Raw genomic sequence first — 23,226 nt, forward strand, 5'->3', positions numbered from 1 at the left:
TGATGGATGAACAGATAAATGAGGCATATTGCACAATGGAATATTAGCCATAAAAAGAAAGAAATCTTGCCATTTGTGACAACATGGATGAACCCTGAGAACTCTATGCTAAGTGAAATAAGTTAGAGAAAGTGAAATACTGTAAGAGTCTCACTTGTATGAGGAATCTAACAAAATACATAAATAAACAAAATCAAGCTAATAAATACAGAACATGACTAATGGATGCCAGGAGAGGGGATGCAAATGGGTGAAGGGGGTCAAAAGGTATAAACTGCCAACTGTAAAGCAACTGTGACTGGAATGTAGTACACATCATAGAAACTACACTCAGTAACAATGAATTGCATATTTCCAAGGTGCTATATAAGAAAGTAGGTCTCAAAAGTTTTCAACATGAGGAAAGAAGAAAAAAAAAAAACTTGTAATTGTGTATGGTTCAGTTCAGTTCAGTCACTCAATAGTGACCAATCTTTGCTACTGCATGAACCACAGCACGCCACGCCTCCCTGTCCATCACCAACTCCCGGAATTCACTCAAATTCACGTCCATTGAGTCCATGATGCCATCCACCATCTCATCCTTTTCATCATTCCCTTCTGCTCCTGCCCTCATTCTTTCCCAGCATCGGGGTCTTAAAATGAGTCAACTCTTCACATGAGGTGGCCAAAGTATTGGAGTTTCAGCTTCAGCATCAGTCCTTCCAATGAACACCCAGTACTGATCTCCTTTAGGATGGACTGGTTGGACCTCCTTGCAGTCCAAGGGACTCTCAAGAGTCTTCTCCAACACCACAGTTCAAAAGCATCAATTCTTCGGCACTCAGCTTTCTTCACAGTCCAACTCTCACATCCATACATGACCACTGGAAAAACAATAGCCTTGACTAGATGGACCTTTGTTGGCAAAGTAATGTCTCTGCTTCTGAATATGCTGTCTAGGTTGGTCATAACTTTCCTTCCAAGGAGTAAGTGTCTTTTCTTTTTTTTTTTAATTTTATTTTATTTTTAAACTTTACATAATTGTATTAGTTTTGCCAAATATCAAAATGAATCCACCACAGGTATACATGTGTTCCCCATCCTGAACCCTCCTCCCTCCTCCCTCCCCATACCATCCCTCTGGGTCGTCCCAGTGCACCAGCCCCAAGCATCCAGTATCGTGCATCGAACCTGGACTGGCAACTCATTTCATACATGATATTTTACATGTTTCAATGCCATTCTCCCAAATCTTCCCACCCTCTCCCTCTCCCACAGAGTCCATAAGACTGTTCCATACATCAGTGTCTCTTTTGCTGTCTCGTACACAGGGTTCTTGTTACCATCTTTCTAAATTCCATATATATGCGTTAGTATACTGTATTGGTGTTTTTCTTTCTGGCTTACTTCACTCTGTATGATAGGCTCCAGTTTCATCCACCTCATTAGAACTGATTCAAATGTATTCTTTTTAATGGCTGAGTAATACTCCATTGTGTATATGTACCACCGCTTTCTTATCCATTCATCTGCTGATGGACATCTAGGTTGCTTCCATGTCCTGGCTATTATAAACAGTGCTGCGATGAACATTGGGGTACACGTGTCTCTTTCCCTTCTGGTTTCCTCAGTGTGTATGCCCAGCAGTGGGATTGCTGGATCATAAGGCAGTTCTATTTCCAGTTTTTTAAGGAATCTCCACACTGTTCTCCATAGTGGCTGTACTAGTTTGCATTCCCACCAACAGTGTAAGAGGGTTCCCTTTTCTCCACACCCTCTCCAGCATTTATTGCTTGTAGACTTTTGGATTGCAGCCATTCTGACTGGTGTGAAACGGTACCTCATAGTGGTTTTGATTTGCATTTCTCTGATAATGAGTGATGTTGAGCATCTTTTCATGTGTTTGTTAGCCATCTGTATGTCTTCTTTGGTGAAATGTCTATTTAGTTCTTTGGCCCATTTTTTGATTGGGTCCTTTATTTTTCTGGAGTTGAGCTGTAGGAGTTGCTTGTATATTCTCGAGATTAGTTGTTTGTCAGTTGCTTCATTTGCTATTATCTTCTCCCATTCTGAAGGCTGTCTTTTCACCTTGCTAATAGTTTCCTTTGATGTGCAGAAGCTTTTAAGGTTAATTAGGCCCCATTTGTTTATTTTTGCTTTTATTTCCAATATTCTGGGAGGTGGGTCATAGAGGATCCTGCTGTGATGTATGTCAGAGAGTGTTTTGCCTATGTTTTCCTCTAGGAGTTTTATAGTTTCTGGTCTTACGTTTAGATCGTTAATCCATTTTGAGTTTATTTTTGTGTATGGTGTTAGAAAGTGTTCTAGTTTCATTCTTTTACAAGTGGTTGACCAGATTTCCCAGCACCACTTGTTAAAGAGATTGTCTTTAATCCATTGTAAGTGTCTTTTAATTTCATGGCTGCAATCACCATCCGCAGTGATTTTGGAGCCCAGAAAAATAAAGTCAGCCACTGTTTCCACTGTTTCCCCATCTATTTGCCATGAAGTGATGGGACCAGATGCCATGATCTTCGTTTTCTAAATGTTGAGCTTTAAGCCAATTTTTTCACTATCCACTTTCACTTTCATCAAGAGGCTTTTTAGTTCCTCTTCACTTTCTGCCATAAGGCTAGTGTCATCTGCATATCTGAGGTTATTGATATTTCTCCCGGCAATCTTGATTCCAGCTTGTGCTTCTTCCAGTCCAGCGTTTCTCATGATGTACTGTGCATATAAGTTAAATAAGCAGGGTGACAATATACAGCCTTGACGTACTCCTTTTCCTATTTGGAACCAGTCTGTTGTTCCATGTCCAGTTCTAACTGTTGCTTCCTGACCTGCATACCGGTTTCTGAAGAGGAAGGTCAGGTGGTCTGATTATCATGGTCATGAAGATCTTTTTTGTATAGTTCTGTGTATTCTTGCCACCTCTTCTTAATATTTTCTGCTTCTGTTAGGTCCATACCATTTCTGTCCTTTATCAAGCCCATCTTTCCATGAAATATTCCCTTGGTATCTCCAATTTTGTTGAAGTGATCTCTAGTCTTGACCATTCTGTTGTTTTCCTCTATTTCTTTGCACTGATGGCTGAGGCAGGCTTTCTTATCTCTTCTTGCTATTCTTTGGAACTCTGCATTCAGATGCTTATATCTTTCCTTTTCTCCTTTGCATTTGGCTTCTCTTCTTTTCACAGCGATTTGTAAGGCCTCTCCATACAGCCATTTTTCTTTTTTGCATTTCTTTTCCATGGGGATGGTCTTGGTCCCTGTCTCCTGTACTTTTATATTCATATTAATAGTTAATTTTATAAAGGAAGAATTTAGGGTCATTTTCCTATATATTTACCCAGTATTTGGCAACTGAAATTGATTTACTAGTTTCATTTTTAGCTGATGCATATTGACTATATATGACATTGTGTCATCTCCAAATAACATTACGCTTGCCTCTTGTCAACATTTACACATTTAAATTTTTATTATTAAATTAGTTTATTTTCCTAGAAATGCTAACTACAGTGGTGACAAATATAATCCCTGCATTCTTTTTGATTTGATTTGGGATGCGCTTAGTATGCCACTATTAATATGATATTACATGTTAATTTGTAGAAAATGGTTTACACATTTTCAGTAGTTTTCAATTATAAAACCCACAAACCTGCTTTTTATTTAAATAATTATTCTAATAACACACGCCTTTGTTGAAATAAACCCTACTCTGTCAAAAGGTTGTATTCTTTAATTTCAATACTTGAATTTACTTGCTAATTTTGTGGTTTGCAACTCTTGTATTTATATACATGTTCTTTTGGGGGTTTTGTTAGTGAGGTTTTTATATTGAGGTTTGCTAGCTATACAAAATGAAGGGGAAAACATTCCGTCTTTCTACTCGGGAACAATTTTTAAAATATAAGAATTATCTGTGCTATGAAAGACTGTTTAAATGACACCAGTTTTAATAGCTCTTTTACTATGTTTTTCCTTCTTCCTCTTTGGTTGTATGCTTAGAGAAATGGTTCTTAAAGTGTGACCATGGACAAGAGATACTGGGATCACCTGGGAGATGTTAAAATCATCAATTCTTGGACTCCATTTCAGACCTACTGAAAGCCTGGGCTTGAGGGGTCACAATCTGCATTTTTTAAAAGTCCTGCAGGTGATTTTGATACATACTCAAGTTTGAGAACTACTGCCTTAGACGTCCTACCCTTTCAGCAGGGGTTCCCAATTTCCTGAATCTAATCGGTAATGATCTAAGGTGGAGCTGACATAATAACAACAGAAATAAAGTACACAATAAATGTGATGTGCGTCAATCACTCGGAAACTGCCACCCCCACCCACCCCTGAAAAAGTGTCTTCCACGAAACTGGTCCCTGGTGCCAAAGAAATGTTGGGCACTGCTGCCATTCAGCGTATTTCACTTTTTCCATTTAGATGGGCAATACTCAATTTCATCCACATGGTAAAGTTTACTGGCACAGATGCACATGATTTACTCTTATACCCATTGAAATATTTTCCACAACTGTGGCTGTATTTTCAGATTATTATGCTCTGTGTTTATTTCCTTTTGTTTAAAAAAAAAAAATCCTTGGCGAGAGAAGTGGGCAAGATAGTTCAGGGGCCGTTTTCAGCAGTCACCCTCCCGCCATCCCCTCCCTGCTCAAGGAATATGGCTTTCGACAATCACTAATGAATAGATAGTACCTTCGCCGAGTCAGGGAGTCCAGCGGAGAAGTTCCAGCACAGCAAAATATCCAAGAACAGATCCACTGAAGAGGGTGAGAACATCTTTCCTTTACTGGCATGGCCCCTCCCCCAGCGTGGCCCAGCTCAGTTGCAAAAAAGGCTCCATTCAGTCCCAGATTTCCCTTAGCATTGGGATGGAGTGTTCAGCTTCCTGTGCCTCGCAGGATGCTGCCGCAGAGGCCACTTCTTTCTTGTCTCACTTGGAGCACAGAGGGTCTCAACACCAGTTTGGTGGGGAGTGGGTGGGAGAGGCTGGCAGCAGGTAGGAGAGAGAAGGCCCCGCAGTCACTAGGGCATTTGGACCTCAATGAGGGGCGATGGAGCCTACAGATCAACGCAGAGATTCCTCCAGGAGCATGGCCCATGAGCTGCTTCTGGAAGCCTACAAGGATGATTTCAACAGGCAACTGACCCATCTGGTGCCCGCACAGGTGTGTGGGCGTCCTCCCTCCCCATCTCCTGGCTGGCGCTCCGTGCAGGTGCCCTGTGCGAGCAGCTGCGTGAGTGCGTCACACGTGGGACAGCAAGCAGAGAGCAGGTGAGCACCTCCAGATGGCAGGCTAACTTCACGTGACTAGAGGAAGGTTCTAAATATGAGCATGTGGGGACTCTGCCCTAAGGAAAACACAGGTGGCGCTCAGCACCCAGCCAGACTTTGGGGAATGAGAGAAAGAAGTCCTAAAACTGCCTCTCCCCTACCTTCTCCAAAAGGGAAGGAGAGGTGGGGGGGGGGGGGGAGTTCATGCATCTATAGAAAAGAGCCTAGAGAGCCTCGGGATCTCTAGTTGGGCTGACAAGGTGTTTCTCTCTCCAGCCTGGTTAATTGAGACTGGAGAAATTGACTGCTTTTTATATATTTATTATTTATTTTGCTGTCCTGGGTATTAGTTGCCACATGCAGAATCTTTAACTTGTGGCATGAGAACTCTTAGCTGCAGTAGGTGTGATCTAGCTCCCTGATCAGAGATCGAACCCGTGACCACTGCACTGGGAGCTTGGAGTCTTTAGTCAATCGACCACCAGGGAAGTTCCAAGACTCTGGCTCTTGAGGCTGGCCTGTAACCTGGCTGCAGTCCCTCTTAGCTATGGTAACAGGGTCCTATTTGCTTAGGGATCCAGAAGGAGACACGCTCATCCTTACACCAGAGGAGGCCCACTTACATCTTTCCTATTGTCCTCTGAAGATACTGAACCTGCCTGTAACTCAGTATAATTCCAGCCCCTCTCAACTATTTCTGTCTGCAAGTGTTTCCACATTCTGAGGTTTATACTTACCAAGAGTCATTTGCGTGGTTTCCAACACTGTTTATGCCAATTTTAGTCTTTATTATAATTATATAATTTAATTACCTATTATAGCAATGGAAAATATAATTACAAAAAGAGCCTTTGTTTTATATATGAAAACAAAGATGATTTGGGAAGATTGGATATAAATGCAGTTGTGAAACTGCCATAGAATTATATGTTCTTTGCCATAGAATTATATGTAAGAGAGAGCATTATAAAAGATTTTTGAAACTATTGTAAAAATCTAAAAGGATTTTATACTCAGATTGCTTCACAAGTATCTTTTGGGTCTTTGTTCCACTTAAAAGAATCTAAAAATGGAAATAACAGATGGTTTATTATGGAGTGTGATTTATACAAGCAAACTTTGTAGAACCCCATTGATGACCGACATTCAAAGAAATGACAGTAGCTGGGCCTTTAAGAAAAAATTGGTCAATTCAATTATTTTTAAAGATTTTAGGTTAAAATGAAATATCCAAAGCTATATGGATCATTTTTATGACACTTGTTTTACCTTTCTATTAATGTCTAACTTCACCTCTAGTAGAAGACCTTCTGCTATACATAACTTGGACTACTTCATTTCCTGACTGTATTCACTGAATCATTCAATGGCCTCTCTTAAAAAAGAAAGACCACATCTTGGCTTTGAAGCATCTTTAAGACACAGGAGCAGCCATTTCTGCTATTGTCTTTTTTGTTATTCATTCCCAGCTTCTCTCTTTATGTTCCAGGCACACTGACCTTGTAGGTCAGAACACACCAGGCCATTTCTCTCCTCAGGCTCTTCACATACAGTTATACCTGCTTGGTATGCACTTTCCATCTCTTTGGTGTCCACCTGACTTACATGTATTCCTTAGATCCTCTCTTAAATGCATCTTGTTTATACTGACCTTCTTTGACTATGAGAACTAAATTTGTCCCTTCTTCTAGCTCTTGGCAACTTTTGTTGTCTTTCACAGTATATATCACAATTTTCCCCCAAAAGTTGTATTTGTGCATTTTTTTAATACTTCTACTATTAAGCTCCAGATTTTAATAATGAGGTGATCTGTCTCTTTTATTCATTTCTACAATTCCAGGGCCTGACTGGAAAAAAAATAAAAGATACTTTTTTTTATAAGCAAATGAATGAAGAATCAACAATGAGGGGGAAACTAATGGCATATATGAATTTGATGTTATCCAGTGGATGAAAAATTTTCTAATTGTAAGTTCTGAGATTATCTATAGTCATTAAAGTTCAAAATCAGACTAAAAGGTAGCAACTATCAGTTTTTCTTATTAATTTCCATCATCTATATTTCTGATACCCAGATGGTAAGTCTCTCATGACAATTCTGTCTCACCTCACGATATTGTAAGTTTAGTGATTACATAGACTTCTTCTATCCTTTTCACTGCCAATCCTCAAACAGTATCTAGCACAAGAAGATAATTAATAAAGAAGCTTTTATTTAAGGATCACCACTATAGATGAATACCTATTTTCAGAGTTAACTGTGACTTCAGAATTATTTCCACTGTTCTGGCTAAAAGTGAAAGGCATTACAAAGAAAAAATTAGGAGAAAGTGGCTAGTTATTTACCAATTTCCCCTTTTTATGTTGGGCAAACAGAATTCCTTTCCGAACAGTTGTGTGCATGCTAAGTTGCTTCACTCACGTCCAACTCTGTGCGAACCAATGGACTATAGCCCACCAGGCTCCTCTTTCCATGGGATTCTCCAGGCAAGAATTCTGGAGTGGGTTCCTGTGCCCTCCTCCAGGGGATCTTTTCAATCCAGGGATCAAACATGCATTTCTTACATCTAACCTGCGTAGGCAGGTGAGTTCTTTACCACTAGTGCCACCTGGGAAGCCCATCCTTACAATTAGGTATAACTGATTAGGATACAGCCAATGGGTTATAAGCTGAACATCTTCCAGCCCTGGTCCATTTAAAAAGAAAAACACTCACAAATGTCAATATTTCACTCTCTTTTATCACCCAATTGTTGTATAGAGAGGACTCTGTATCTAGAGGAGGGTAGAGCCATAGTGGCACCCCACTCCAGTACTCTTGCCTGGAGAGTCCCATGGACAGAGGAGCCTGGTAGGCTGCAGTCCACGGGGTCGCTAGGAGTCGGACACGACTAAGCGGCTTCACTTTCACTTTTCACTTTCATGCATTGGAGAAGGAAATGGCAACCCACTCCAGTGTTCTTGCCTGGAGAATCCCAGGGACGGGGGAGCCTGGTGGGCCGCCGTCTATGGGGTCACTAGGAGTCGGACACGACTGAAGCGACTTAGCAGCAGCAGCAGCAGCAGCAATAACTTGAGGTACATGATTCAGTTATTTTTGTTGTCTGCTGGATTTACTCACCGGGGCCAAGGATCATAAGTTGATAAATAGAACTCACTGAGTGAAAGCCAGAACTTGAACTCTCTGAGGTCTACTGGTCTGACTTGACACTGAGTGTTGATCCTCTGTCTTGCTGGGACAGACACAAATATTTCAGGCAAGAATGCTTTCCCTCTTTTCACACCTCTCCTTCCCATGTCATATTCTGTGAAAGAGGCTGCAAGTTAAATAGAACAGCACTCTTCTAAAGAAAACAATCAAAAGCTGCCTTGTTTAGTTCTGTGCTACCTTAAAATCATAAATGAGTGCCATTGAATATTATTTTATACTTTTATTAGGCCCTAAACCTTGCATTTCAACTTTAGTACTTCAGTATTTCTAGCAATTGCCTATGTAATGTGAGATAGAGTTCTAGCAAAATTTCCTCTCCCTAGGAAGCTAGTATCTGAACACATATCAACTGAGCACCATTATTTTTCCAATGAGATTTCAGGCTACATCCATTCTGTCAAGTTTCTATATGTGTCTCTCTGCTTTTCCATTGAGTTCTTCATCTACTCATTCATTACACTATTTTATTATAATTATGCAATTCATTTGTAGCATGTCTAATTTGGTAAAATAGTTCTTTCTTCTTATTAAGATGTAATGAGCTACTTTGTTACATATATTTTGGAAAAGTTTTTCAAATTTTTCATACAAATCCAGCTCTAATTTTGATTAGTTGTAGGTTAAAGGTATACATTAATGTGCAATATTATATTAAGCTATCTCATCTAAGAATAGAAACTATCTCTATTTATTCTCATCTTTTATGTCTTGTAGAGAGTTTTAACATTTCTATTTGTAGGTTTTGTATGCTGCTGCTGCTGCTGCTAAGTCACTTCAGTCGTGTCCGACTCTGTGCGACCCCATAGATGGCAGCCCATTAAGCTCCTCTGTCCCTGGGATTCTCCAGGCAAGAATACTGGAGTGGGTTGCCATTTCCTTCTCCAATGCATGAAATTTAAAAGTGAAAGTGAAGTCACTCAGTCATGTCCGACTCTTAGCGACCCCATGGACTGCGGCCTACCAGGCTCCTCCGTCCATGGATTTTCCAAGCAAGAGTACTGGAGTGGGGTGCCATTGCCTTCTCCAGTAGGTTTTGTATATTCTTTATCAATTTCTAGATACTTCCCATTTTTGCTTGCTGTTTTTGTAAATATGTTGATTATTGCTTATATAATGGAATACTATTGAATAAATTTATTTTATATTTAGTAACTTTGCTACACTCCCTTATTTAGTCTTAATATATTTTCCAGTTAGGATATTACTTTTTGTCTTTATGGAGGGATTTTTGGTCTTTATCATTCTATATTATTTGCAATTCTCTTTACAATATTTTTAAAACATCAGTTTTGCAGTAGATTTGATTATTTCCAATAATCAAGTTTTATTTCATTAACATACTCTTTTTTGCTCTTGTTATTCTTTGTCCTGTCATTTCTACTACAGCTTTTCTTTCTCATTTCTTTAGGTTTCAGCTATTTTCCATTTTCCAACATCTTGAGTTTTGTAACTAATATTTTTTTCTTAATATCAAAGTTTCTCAGCCTCAGCTCTATTGACATGTTGAACTATGTGGTTCTTTCTTGTGCATTTGGGGGGCTGTTGTATGAAATGGGAATATTTAGCAGCATTCCTATCTTCTACCCATTAGCTGGCAAGAGCAATACTCTCTCACCCATGACAAGCAAATGTGTGTCCAAACATTGCCACATGTCTCCTGTGATGGAACAGAAATAATTTCTGTTGAAGACCACTGAAAATTCATCAGAGGCATATAACAAATTGACAACTGTTTACAAAAAAAAATACTGAACCTAAGATAAGAATGCTGGCAATCTGATGTTTCAATCTTGAGCTGCTACCTCACACTTCAGTTCCATCAGTGCTAAGTTCTAGCAGGGTTGGGCACACTAAGAAAGCAAGCAACTTTACTATTGGGGGAGCTAGCATGATTTGGAGTGGAAGCTAGAGAAATTCCATTACCCAGAGAGTTATCTAAAATAATAGTCATCTCAGTGGCAAATGTAGCAGCTTGCCTAAGTTTGCAAAACTGATTAAGGCAAGCAGCTAACCTGGCAACTAGCCATATTTTCAATAGGAGATCTTGGGAATGATACAGCCATAACGGGCCTCAATGCTGCTGCTGCTTAGTTGGTTCAGTCATGCCCGACTCTGTGCAAACCTATGGCTGTAGCCTGCCATTCCTCCATCCGTGGAATTCTCCAGGCAAGAACACTGGAGTGATTGCCATGCCCTTCTCCAGGGGATCTTCCCAAGCCAGGGATTGAACCCAGGTCTCCTGCATTGAAGGCGGATTCTTTACCATCTAAGCCACCAGGGAAGCCCCATGGGCCTCGATAGGTTGCCACATATTCCTTGCTGTCTGAAACACTATATGCATGGTTGTATATATGTGCAGGACAGATGAAAGAGGGTTGCATATGTGTTCAGGACAGACTAACGCAGGCCCTAGTTATCTACACATCCTTGGTTAAGTAAGAAGCCTTGTATGCGAGCACAAGACATAAAAGGGCCAACAGATATTCAAAGCTGAATTAGATTAATAACTGTCTTAAGTTTGTATGTGTTCCCCAATGAACATACAGATACAGCAGCAAAGGGATGAAAACCTCCTGTCTCAAGGGGTTTAAACACAAACTTTGGTCAATCATACTGACATAGGAACAATCCTCAGAAGCCAGTGTTAATATAAAAGCAAAAGGAAAAACAAAAATTCAGAGGCAGCAGTATATTCATACACTAGAAGGGAGAACAGCTCCATATAATTAGTTCTGGGAACTTCCTAAACAAACACAGGAACAACCATAACCCCTGTGGGAGAATGCAAATCCACAGCTGTTAAATATGTTGTAATCTCTAGTTTCCAACCAAATATTCACAAACACGCAGAGGAATGGGCAAGTGTAACACATACTTTGGAAAAAAGCAAACAATGTCTCTGATGGATTCTAGATGTTGGACTTAGCAGACAAAGACTTCAAAACAGTATTATATGTATTTTGATGTATTATATCAAATTATGATGTATTATAAATACATCAAAGAACTAGCGTAAACTATGCTTAAATAATAAATGAAAATATAACAATGACTATTCAAATAGAAAATGCCAATTAAATGCCTAAAAATATAAAAAAAAAAAAAAACAAATAGAAATCCTTGAGTTAAAAAGTATACTAACCGAAACAAAAAAAATTTAATTACAGGGACTTAAAAGAGTAACATTATTCATAATATCCAAAGACTGGAAACAACCTAATTCTACATCAATTTGTGAAGAGATAGACAATATATTATATGTCCATACAATGGGATACTTACTACTCAGCAATAAGGGGAATACAGTATTTCCTGTAGTTCATATAAGTGAACCTCAAAACATTATGTGAACTGAAAGCAATCAAATGCAAAAGACTATATATTGTATTATTTCTTTCATATGAACTACCCATAAAAGGCAAACCTTAGAGGTAGAAAGATTAGTTGTTGTTTGGAGCTAGGGTAAGGACTCAGAATTGACTACATGTGGGCATGAAGATTCTTGCCTTGGTGATAAAAACATTTTAAAATGAGACAGACTTATTAAAATCATTAAAAGGTTTACTTAGAATGAGTGAATTAGGTCAGTAAAGATGTTAAAATATTGCTATTCACATTCATATCAAATATAAACAGGATTTTTATGGATCAAATGCATTACATTTTTCTTGAAAAAGTAATTATTATCATACTATAGCAACAATTGTATACTTAGCCTTCATTATGCATCATTATATGAGGCTCTTTACATGTATAATCCCATTATTTATTACTATGAGGGAGAAAATAGTAACCATCATGACACAGGTAAATTGATGGAAACTAGGAAGAGAAAAAAACTGTTAAAGAACTCTTACCAAGGTAGCTTGACTCTTAAGTTCATGGACTCAACCAATACTTTCGATAGTTTGCTATTTGTGTTTGTGTGTGTGTGAGTGTGTGTGTGTACATGCACATCCATAAGAGAAAAATGAGACATGACATAAATTAATATTGGGTGACTATGTTCAATAAAATGTAATGCTGTAGATATATATTTTAAGACGTCATAAGTCTGGGTAATATATAAATACATGTAAAATCACTGTTAACTTTATTAATTCCTTAGGGATTGAAATTTCAATAACTGTTTCAATTGCCAAGTGATATTTTAATTTCAGTCTCAAAGTTTTCAAGAAATTAAGACAAAAATTAGTTTTTTTACTAATTAACCACTTGAGAATACTAACAGCAATTTTCTTAGACTTCATAATTTTAAAAATAATGTCTATAACTAGAAAACTAATATGTTGTGATATTGTAAAATATATTTCAAAATAAGATAACGATGCATTCTTGTCACACTTTTAGAATGTGAAACTTATAACCTTATAAACCATTTTATAAACCTTATAAAGCATTCTAAGCTTAATTTTACTAAAAAATTATCAATTACATATAGTTTCTTTCCTTTGTTTAGCAAATGAAAAATCTATCACTGATTCTCTGATTTTAAATAAATTCAGAAGTTTTACTACTATTACCCATTAGAAGAGGTGTTCTGCTGACACAAAGGTAAAATAAATTACTTATAAGCAGTAAATCTTCGTAAATAAGAGTTTATGTCAGTGATTATGCAGAACTGGTTAAAAAAAAAAAGAACATTTAGTGGAAAATCTTACCACGCCAATGGAAAAATAATTATTGATGATACTGTAAGGCACTGGGTCTCCCTTCTCATCTTTGTCATTAGGTATGACTTCAAACTTCCACCTGTCCAACATGATTTCTGTGCTGTTTTCAATGTCTTTTAAGATTTTCATCAAATTCTCACCTTCATAACCTAATGGAAAAAAAATTATATTGAGAAAAAATATAACAAAACAATAAAAGCTATTACTTATATGTATTTAAGTGTGTGAATGTTTGTATCATTCTAAGGCTAAATAATGCATTTCAAAGCAAATTTAATGCAAGGTGAAGAATTAATACCAATCTTATTATACTCATATCAATATTTTATCTGTAGCTTTAATTTGCAACTCATATTTCTCTCCTGTGGTACAAATTCTTAATATAGCCACTGCGTACGTCTCACAAAACTTTTTATCAATATGTTCAAAATGGAATTGATGATCTGTTTGGCTATCATCCTCCTGTGAATTCTGCCTCCCAAAGGGAGGCACCCTCTACCGACTTGCTAAAATAAAAGTTCTTGCTGCCATGTTGAACTTGTCCTTTGCTTCTACTCTCTCTGCAGGCTTTATATTTGATAATACTTTTTCCCAGAAGCCACGCTCCCACAATGATAGATTCTATACAGGACCATAACATACAGTTCTCAAATACTGCACTATAATTATTTACATCTTTCTCCTTAGATGTTCCTTTTCCCAAAAGTACCCTCCAGTAATGCTCAACAAATCCATTTTTAAATAAATCTACTATAGATAGTAACCATGGCCTGAAAGTTATTGCTTAATATTATATTTTCTCTTAAATGGACCTTTAGTTATCTAACATTATAGTTAATTAGGGGTGTAGCCTAACCCTGGCTGTGTTATTTACTGAAGTGTTTGCTTTTAACATTCTAAATAGCTTCTTTCTCCATAAAAACTTAGCTTTGGTGTGAGAATGAAGTGAGGTAAAAAGAGAAAATACATAAAAGGTCTTAGTCTATGAGGCAAAAGAATAGAAAGTTGTCAACAACAATACTGATGATGAAATTAGGATGTGAAATGTTATACTAAGTTAAATAATGTATCTCTAACTCTAATACACATAGATTCTTGAAATGATGTTTTGAGTTGGACAACATTTTCATAGATGTTTTTCTGTGTCCAACTCAGGTTTATATTTTAATAATTTATCTGTTGAATAAGTATATGCCAGAGGCTATGAGTCCTCATTAGAGGTGTTAACATACATACACTTAAAAAAAAATGAATTGGATTAAAAGAAAAAAGAATAGGTATCAAAATATGCCAACATTCTCTAAAGACAAATAAATTCTATTTATGGTGTATTTGTTGAATTAACTATTAGAGAATCAATTATTAACCAGAAATCAGGAATATTCATCCTGGAACCTACATCTCTTATCATACACAGGTCTAAAAAAATAATTATGAACTATTCAATACACACAGCAAAGAGTACAATAAACAGTGATTACACTGACATAAACATTAAAGGAAATAATAGATGCCATATCATATATAGAGCATAATTCAAAATTGATGAACATATATAAAATGCATAGAATAGTACTCAGTGATAAAACACTGAATTGTTTTCACTGCAAGGCTACAAAAATTAAGTGTACTTATTTTTCAGATCTTCTTAATAGTTCTATGCTCATTCTCAATATTTATTTCCTTGTTAAATTTCTTTTAAAGCTCCCAATTTTATATATATATATATATTCCACATTGAATGGAATAAAAGGGGTTTATATTCATATATTTTTCCAAATTCTATTCTTATTTGAAAATAAGTTTGATGATTTTAGATATAAATAATTTACATATACTAAACTAATATTATATAATATAGTATGAAAATATACACACACTCATCATAAATATAAGTAAATGATAATGCTTTAAACAAACATTGAGCTTCTTTTCAGCTATAGCTTATGTTAATAGAAACAGGAATGGAACTGATGAGGAAAGAACACAACAGAATTTAATTTAATGAAAGTAGTAATAAAATGAGATTAAGTAGGGTCAATCAACTTAAATTCTTTAGCACTGGAAATGTTCTCAAAAGTTTTTATGGGTAAGTATGAAAAAGGCTGGGCTTCCCTGGTGGATCAGATGGTAAAGAATCTGCCTGCAATGCAGAAGACCTGGGTTTGATCCCTGGGTCTGGAAGATATCCTGGATAAGGAAATAGCAACACTCTCTAGTATTCTTGCCTGGAGAATTACATGGACAGAGAAGCCTGGCAGGCTACAGTAAACTGGGTTGCAAAGAGTTGGACATGACTGAGCGACTAACATACACATGAAAAAGGCCGGTATCAATCAGTCTTCTAGCCAAATAAAAATGGAAAGAGAGAGGCAATAAATCTATTTTGAGAATCATATGTGAAGTTCAGTATTAATTCACAAAGGTGAAGAACTCCAAATTGGTGTTCTCCACTTAACAGATATCTATGCCCTACATGTTTGTATTTATCTGTGCTCAAGCTTGTTAAATAATGATTCATAACTATAAATAGCATTCCTGAACTCAGTAAGATTATATTTTTTAAAAAAAGAAAAACTTACTAATAAGCAAACAAAAGCTTGCTCTAGAAAAGAATGATGATACTTTGTTTCTATTATTTTGATTTAAAGCCTATAATCACTCTAGGGTAAGAAATCAAATGAAAACATAATTAGTATTTATCTTCCATTTAATGATATGATGTTATCATAATAACTGAATCTATCTAAAAAGTCATTTTTACAAATTTAAGATCACATGAAGAAAAGCAATATCTAAAAAGTCATTTTTACAAATTTAAAATCACATGAAGAAAACATTTGTAAGAGTGCGTTGCATCTAAAACTCTGTCTCTTACTCCCTTACTCTTCACAGTATTTTTTCTTGCAATAATTTTCAGAATTTTGTTTGAGGGATTAAGTATTGCCAGAAAAAACTGCAAAGGAAATGAAAATAAAGTATTTTTTCAAATGCCCTAAGAAGTCCTACATGTATACATTTTATATTTTTCAAAATTTGCAATACACTCATAAAAATTAAACTTCCAGTCAATAGAATCCAGTGACATTAAGTGAACCAAATGATTATTAGTCAAATAAAGTAATTTCTTTCCCAAATGTTAAGCATAATGATAATTAGTATAATTACAAGAAGGGCTCAGACACTGGGCAAATAACTTGATATCTGGAGTGTAAGAACCCACAGGTAGGGTTCTTAGTGCAAAGTGCCAGTCACTCAGTCATGTCTGACTCTTGAGATCCTATGGACCATAGCCCGCCAGGCTCCTCTGTCCATGGGATTCTCCAGGCAAGAATAATGGAATGAGTTGTCCAGGAGATCCTCCCAACTCAGGGGTCAAACCGGTGTCTCTTCTGTCTCCTGCACTGGCAAGTGGGTTCTTTACCACTAGTGCCACCTCCAACTATTTTCTTCAGGTTCTGATGAAGAACCTGAAGTTCTGATGAAGAATCTGAAGCACACAGTTTTAAGCAACTTGCTCAAAGTTAGACACCTGACAAGAAATAATTCACACCACTTCAGAGTGTGTGTCTTTATTAGTAAACTCTATCAAATGGCACCCTCATTTTCCTAACTGCTCATCTTGAGCATCTTGCAGTGCCCCCTAAAAACCCCACTTTCACCAAAGCCCCCACCCAATCCATGGGCAAGCTGTACCAGCCTATCTCTGAAAATGTCAGTGCGTCCACTTGTTTCATTAGCATGACCACTGCCCTAGCCCGGTCTGTTCATCCGCTAATTTCAATGGTAATACAAGTTCTGATCTCTAAACCTATGCTTCCCCACATCTCCACATTTTCTTAGCTTTTTTTATGTTCCCAAATTCACTTATTTTGAAAACGTAAATGTCACTGTGTCACTCTGCTTTTGAAACTCTTCCAAAGTTTTGCTATGTGCTTCAATAACATAAGTTTCTACCATGACCACTAAGACCTACATAATCCCCTCCTACTTCTCTCTCCAACATCATCTATTCCCACCTCCCTCCTGAGGCCATACCTACCTGTCACCCAACAATCTCTTAGAGTTACATCATCACTCTTCCTTCATTCCTTTCAATACAGAGAGCTCTTTCTTTTTCTGCATATTTTAAACCCAGCTTAAATGTTACTTCCGAAAGGACATCTTCTTGACTATATAGCTGAATAGTGTCCCTCTGTGTCTTGCTGTGCTAAGTCGCCTCAGTCATGTTCGACTCTTTGCAACGCTATGGACTATAGCCCAACAGGCTCTTCTGTCCATGGGATTCTCCAAGCAAGAATACTGAAGTGGGTTGCCATGCCCTCCTCCAGGGGAGTTTCCCTCTATTATTCTCTAAAAATACATTCTGATTCTTTTATAATCTTGACCTTATTTTGTAATTATATATTTCATTATTCACTGACCTATTGTCTGGATACTCAATGAAAATATAATTCTCAAATAGTAAAAGCCCTTTATTTCTCATTCAATATTTAGCACATTGAACAGTGCCAACATACTAGATGCAAAGAGTTCATCATCAATATACACTCTAACAAATACTATAATCCACCTGTCTCTGTCCACTGATAATATCTTTAAAACTGTTTTATAAGGAAATAATTAAAGGATACTCTGGAACTTCTATACTCAATTTTGAGATTTGAGTCATTTGCCAGTTTCGAACCAAATGAAGTTATTAATTTTCAAATACCAAAAATACTTTTGAGAAGAATATATAAGAAGCCACATGAATGAGTCTCTTCTTTTTAATCAATATACAAATATTAACACTGGAATATATGAGCATCTCATAAGCAATAGTTCATTCTTTCTATCTATCTATCTTTAGATTCTATACAATTTAACACATCATTTTATAATATTTTTTATTGTTATATCCTTAATGAAAATCACAAATATATCATATGCCATGTTTTTAACTTGGTCTCAAATTCTGTCATATACACAAATACATATATATGTTGTAGAGTCCATAAGTTATCCAGGTACAAATGGAACAATTGTTCTCAAATTTTTCTGTGAATCAAGTTACTTAGGGAGTTTGCTTAAAAAGGAAATCACCTGTGCAGTTTCATCCCTAGAGATTTCAATTCAACATATATGAGGTGAGGTCAGTCCACTGTATCTTTAACAAGCTCCCCAAGGGTTTCTGATTCACACTCTTAGTAGACACTTTTCAAACTTCACTGGGTTTAGATGCTAAAAATATTTAGGATTCAGTTCTTGCTTCTTAGCAAATATGGTTTTCTTTTCTTTGATATCTTCAGGTAAGATTAGCCTATTAATGATATTTCAAATTATTTTAAGATTTCGTCTTGAGATATTCTCCATTTTCTCATCTGCTCCATCTAAAGTATTCCATTTTTGAGTTCCTTCAGTATGTCAAGTGACTTCCTATCTCTAGAGGTTTAAACCTGATGTTTTTCTTCCTGTCAAGTCCACCTTCAATACTATATGGCTCTGTCAGTATCCACCTATTAGAGTACTCCTTATTTTGGGCTTTTCTCTTAGCTCAGACGGTAAAGAATCTGCCTGCGATGCAGGAGACCTGGGTTCAACATGGAACAACAGACTGGTTCCAAATCAGGAAAGGAGTACGTCAAGTCTATATATTGTCACCCTGCTTCTTTAACTTATATGCAGAGTAAATCACGCAAAATGCAGGGCTGGATGAAGCACAAACTGGAATCAAGATTTCTGGGAGAAATAGCAATAACCTCACATATGCAGATGACATCGCCATTATGGCAGAAAGCAAAGAAGAACTAAAGAGTCTCTTGATGAAAGTGAAAGAGGAGAGTGAAAAAGTTAGCTTAAAACTCAACATTCAGAAAACTAAGATCATGGCATACGGTCCCATCACTTCATGGCAAATAGATGGGAAAACAATGGAAACACTGAAAAACTATCTTTTTGGGCTCCACAATCACTGCAGATAGTTACTGCAGCCATGAAATTAAAAGACACTTACTCCTTGGAAGGAAAGCCATGATCAACCTAGATAGCATATTAAAAAGCAGAGACATTACTTTGCCAGCAAAGGTCCATCTAGTCAAAGCTATGGTTTTTCCTAGTCAGGTATGGATGTGAGGACTGGACTATAAAGAAAGCTGAGTGCTGAAGAATTGATGCTTTTGAACTGTGGTGTTGGCGAAGGCTCTTGAGAGTCCCTTGGACTGCAGGGATATCCAACCAGTCCATCCTAAAGGAAATCAGTCCTGAATATTCATTGGAAGGACTGATGCTGAAGCTGAAGCTCCAATACTTTGGCCACCTGATGTGAAGAGCTGACTCATTTGAAAAGCACCTGACGCTGGGAAAGATTGAAGGCAGGAGGACAAGGGGACAACAGAGAATGAGATGGTTGGATGGCATCACCAACACGACAGACATGAGTTTGAGTAGGCTCAGGGAGTTGGTGATGGACAGGGAAGCCTGATATGCTGCAGTCCATGGGGTCGCAAAGAGTCGGACAGGACTGAGCAACTGAACTTATTTGGGGCTTCTCTCTTAGCTCAGACCTTAAAGAATCTGCCTGCAATGCAAGAGACCTGGGTTCGATTACTGGGTTGAGAAGATCCCCTGGAGGAGAAAATGGCAAGCCACTCCAGTATTCTTGCCTGGGAATCCTATGGACAGAGAAACCTGGTGAGCTACAGTCCATGGGGTCACAAGAGTGGGATACGACTTAGTGACTAAACCACCACCACCCCTCAAGTTCTCCCTATTTTACCTTGTCAGTTCCTAAGTAAGCTCATTCATTATGCTGATTATTATCTTGCTTGTCAGTAAGAAGTCTCACAATTTACATATGACTTCATATTCCACTAGAATTTAAGGCCCTTTATAAAGCAGATCTTGTGTTCTTTCTATTCTTAACTGTCTATCCCAAGTGCAGCACATACCACGTAGTGCAAAGTGAGTCTCAGAATATTAGTTACATCTTGTACTCTCCTGACTTCCCTGGTGGTTCAGACGGTAAAGCGTCTGTCTACAATGCTGGAGACCCGGGTTCAATCCCTGGGTTTGGAAGATCCCCTGGAGAAGGAAATGGCAACCCACTCCAGAACTATTGCCTGGAAAATCCCATGGACAGAGGAGCCTGATAGGCTACAGTCCATGGGGTTGCAAAGAGTCAGACACGACTGAGCGACTTCACTTTCACTTTCTTGTACTCTTGGACAAGTTGTCCTTTCACCTTTCAACACTTCTCCTTTGTTTGTGATTCTTTCACACAAGTCAGAGATTAAAAATATGAACATTATTTTAAATTTAACCCATGCTTACCTCATTTCTTAAGTTGGAAACCCAAAAACTAGAGAAAGAGAAAATTTGATGCTTGCCCTCCCATCTAGTGTATAATTAGCAATCACAGTCTAACTTTTTGGTCCACCATTTGTTTCTCTACCCCAGACTATTATTCAAAATTATATTACATATCTAACAGCAATTATTTTTGCTAAAAGCACATGAAAGCTGTCATGCAGTGAAGAAAGGCTAAATTTGGTTTATTGAAAGAGGGTGCTCTGCACTATATTACTGTTTTCTTAAGATGTTTTTGTTGTTGTTGGTTTGTCATATCTATTTACCTCCTCCCCATCGCAGGCATCTTGCTAGATCATTGCCGGTCCCGAGAGGCAGAATAGCCACTGGAGGGTGCTTGACTACATTAGCCTTTTCTGTATAATTGAAAAATTAAAAGAAAAAAAAAATTGATCACTGACTGAACAACGATTAAAAAAAAAAAAACACAGCTTGGCATGGAAGGCATTCTATAGGGTACTTAGAAAAAGTCATATTTTATAGATAAATACAATTATAAATTATGATTACCTTATATGCATTTGTAGCAATTTATAAAACAAGTAAATAACATAATACACAGGGCGACAGGAATTTTTAAGACATATGTGAGGAAAGACTTTTAAATATGTTAATTTAGTTAAAAACTGTAGCACATTTGACTTAACTCGGTTGAAATTCTCAAGGGTTCAGGTATATGCAACACAAGGATATCACAGAAGTGGAAAAGTAGGTTCCTTAGAAAAGTCCTTTGGCAACATCAAGTCTAGGTATACTTTAAAAAATATATATTTTGAAAACAGTTGAATTCTAAAAGTTAGTGAAATGCTAACAATAGTTGTGTTGCTCTGTGTCAGAGTCAACAACAGAAGACATTACCAGGTTTTGTTTGAGATTCAAGTTAACATAACATGGTGTTTGGGTTCAGAAAAGATCATATCACTGAAATTCCACATGCTTTTGTTTGAGTCATTGAAAACATCTCACAAACATATATTACTTTATTTATCTCCCTTCTCAGCCCCTCAGAGTAAGCATATGTAGGTGAAAATGGGTAAAAATAGCTTATGCAGGGATGTGCCACAGTATACTGCCAAAGGCTTAGATTTTACAGGCTAATGAAAACCAATAATTCCTACAGTTTTCACTAAAATTCTTACAAGTCCTCAGATACTGTTCAAGGGACTCCTTAATTTTGGTAGTTCTTGAACTCTGGTTTTGTCCTTAAAATATCAAAACTACTGACATTTTTTATTGGAGGGCCAAAGAATACAGTTTTCCCTTTTCTTTTCAAAATTAAAAAAAAAAAGGTTAGTAGAGTAAAATTGTTAGGGTGCTTACCAAAAGGATGTTCATATGTATTCAACAATATGTATTCATTTTTAATCTGAATATTTTTGAGGGTATGAAAAGGTCAAATATTCTTAACTGCATTGACTGAATAAAACTTTGCTTCAATACATATAGATAGTAAAACTTCTTTTGAATCAAGTCTTTCCTTTTTATGAAAGGATCTATTTTTAACAAAGAATTGGTCAGTACAGATCTGGAAGTATCTGTGAAAGTCGCTCAGTCGTGCCCAACTCTTTGCAACCCCATGGACTATACAGTCCGTGGAATTCTCCAGACCAGAATACTGGAGCAGGTAGCTGTTCCCTTCTCCAGGGGATCTTCCCAACTCAGGGATCGAACCCAGGTCTCCTGCATTGCAACTGGATTCTTTACCAGCTGGGCCACCAAGGAAGCGGGTTTATTAAATTCCATGAAAAAAAATGAATGAGAAAACAAGCATTTCTAGTTATTTGCAAATTATTTTGACAGTTAAAAATCTGAAATACAAAATAAATTAAGCCATCAACATTCCAGATGTCTGATTGTTATCACTGTGTATTTTATTTAACAAAGATATGGATGTGTTAAATAAACAAATGAAATACACAGAATTTAAGGTTTCCACTCTCACCCAAGCCACATTAAACACGTCTTCATTACCTATGCAGTCCAAAATCCACCCTACAGTTCCATCTCCACCGCAGGCTAGCACTCTGAAATCAGGAACATCACGGAAAAAGTTTAACCTGAAAAATAAGCATGTTACAGCACATGATTGATCTTTCAAAGTTAGGACATTTTAATTTTTGTATATTTAACATTTCATCTAATGAAAGATTTAGGTTTTGTTGAAAAATAGTAAACCCTTATCTACAATGAAATTCTAAAATAGAAGTATCAACATGTCCTAATTTAAATGTTATCATTATAAATTCTATATTCCATAATATATTTTCTTTTAACAACTCTAAAGTGAAAAAATAAAATTAATAAATATAATAATTTTCATTAAGGTACAATCCCATATGTGATATGCAGTTTACCTAGACTATACAGATTACCTAGACATATGTATACAAATATGTTTTATTTACTAATTTTTATTGACTAACAATTCTCTCTTGAACAATTACATAAATGTGACTAATAGCTCAGTAAAAAATGTCTTTGAGAGTTTTCTGCCTTCTCCCTTACTGGGAGAAATTGATCAGGCTGTATCTGAGGTTTTAGCCAACTGTTTTCAGTGTTTCCTTCTGACTTTGAATCTGCGAATAGAAGCCAGGCTTCCTCCTCTCTTTTGACCTCCTTGGCAGTGTTTACCACCCAGGAATACACAAAAATGTCTGGGTTGGTTGTGATAAATGCTCACCACTTCTGCTGCTATTGCATGCAGCATGCTTATGAATG

At 36.9% G+C, this 23,226-nt stretch overlaps 1 protein-coding gene across 7 annotated transcripts in view; it reads right to left on the reverse strand.

Moving 5' to 3' along the window:
• Positions 1–23,226, reverse strand: part of DGKB (diacylglycerol kinase beta) — an 885,919-nt gene that overhangs the window by 485,807 nt on the left and 376,886 nt on the right. For 6 of the 7 annotated variants that reach the window (XM_025290923.3, XM_025290920.3, XM_025290922.3 and 3 more), the window contains 3 exons: positions 22,480–22,565; positions 20,775–20,864; positions 13,150–13,310 (listed from right to left, as the gene is read on the reverse strand). In XM_025290923.3, coding sequence (XP_025146708.1) covers positions 13,150–13,310; positions 20,775–20,864; positions 22,480–22,565 — 337 coding nt within the window. The remainder of the gene's footprint in view (positions 1–13,149; positions 13,311–20,774; positions 20,865–22,479; positions 22,566–23,226) is intronic. The other variant, XM_044946500.2, reaches the window with a different exon arrangement.

The sequence above is a fragment of the Bubalus bubalis genome, chromosome 8, assembly GCF_019923935.1.
Source record: "Bubalus bubalis isolate 160015118507 breed Murrah chromosome 8, NDDB_SH_1, whole genome shotgun sequence".
In the NCBI taxonomy this organism is placed as follows: domain Eukaryota; kingdom Metazoa; phylum Chordata; class Mammalia; order Artiodactyla; family Bovidae; genus Bubalus; species Bubalus bubalis.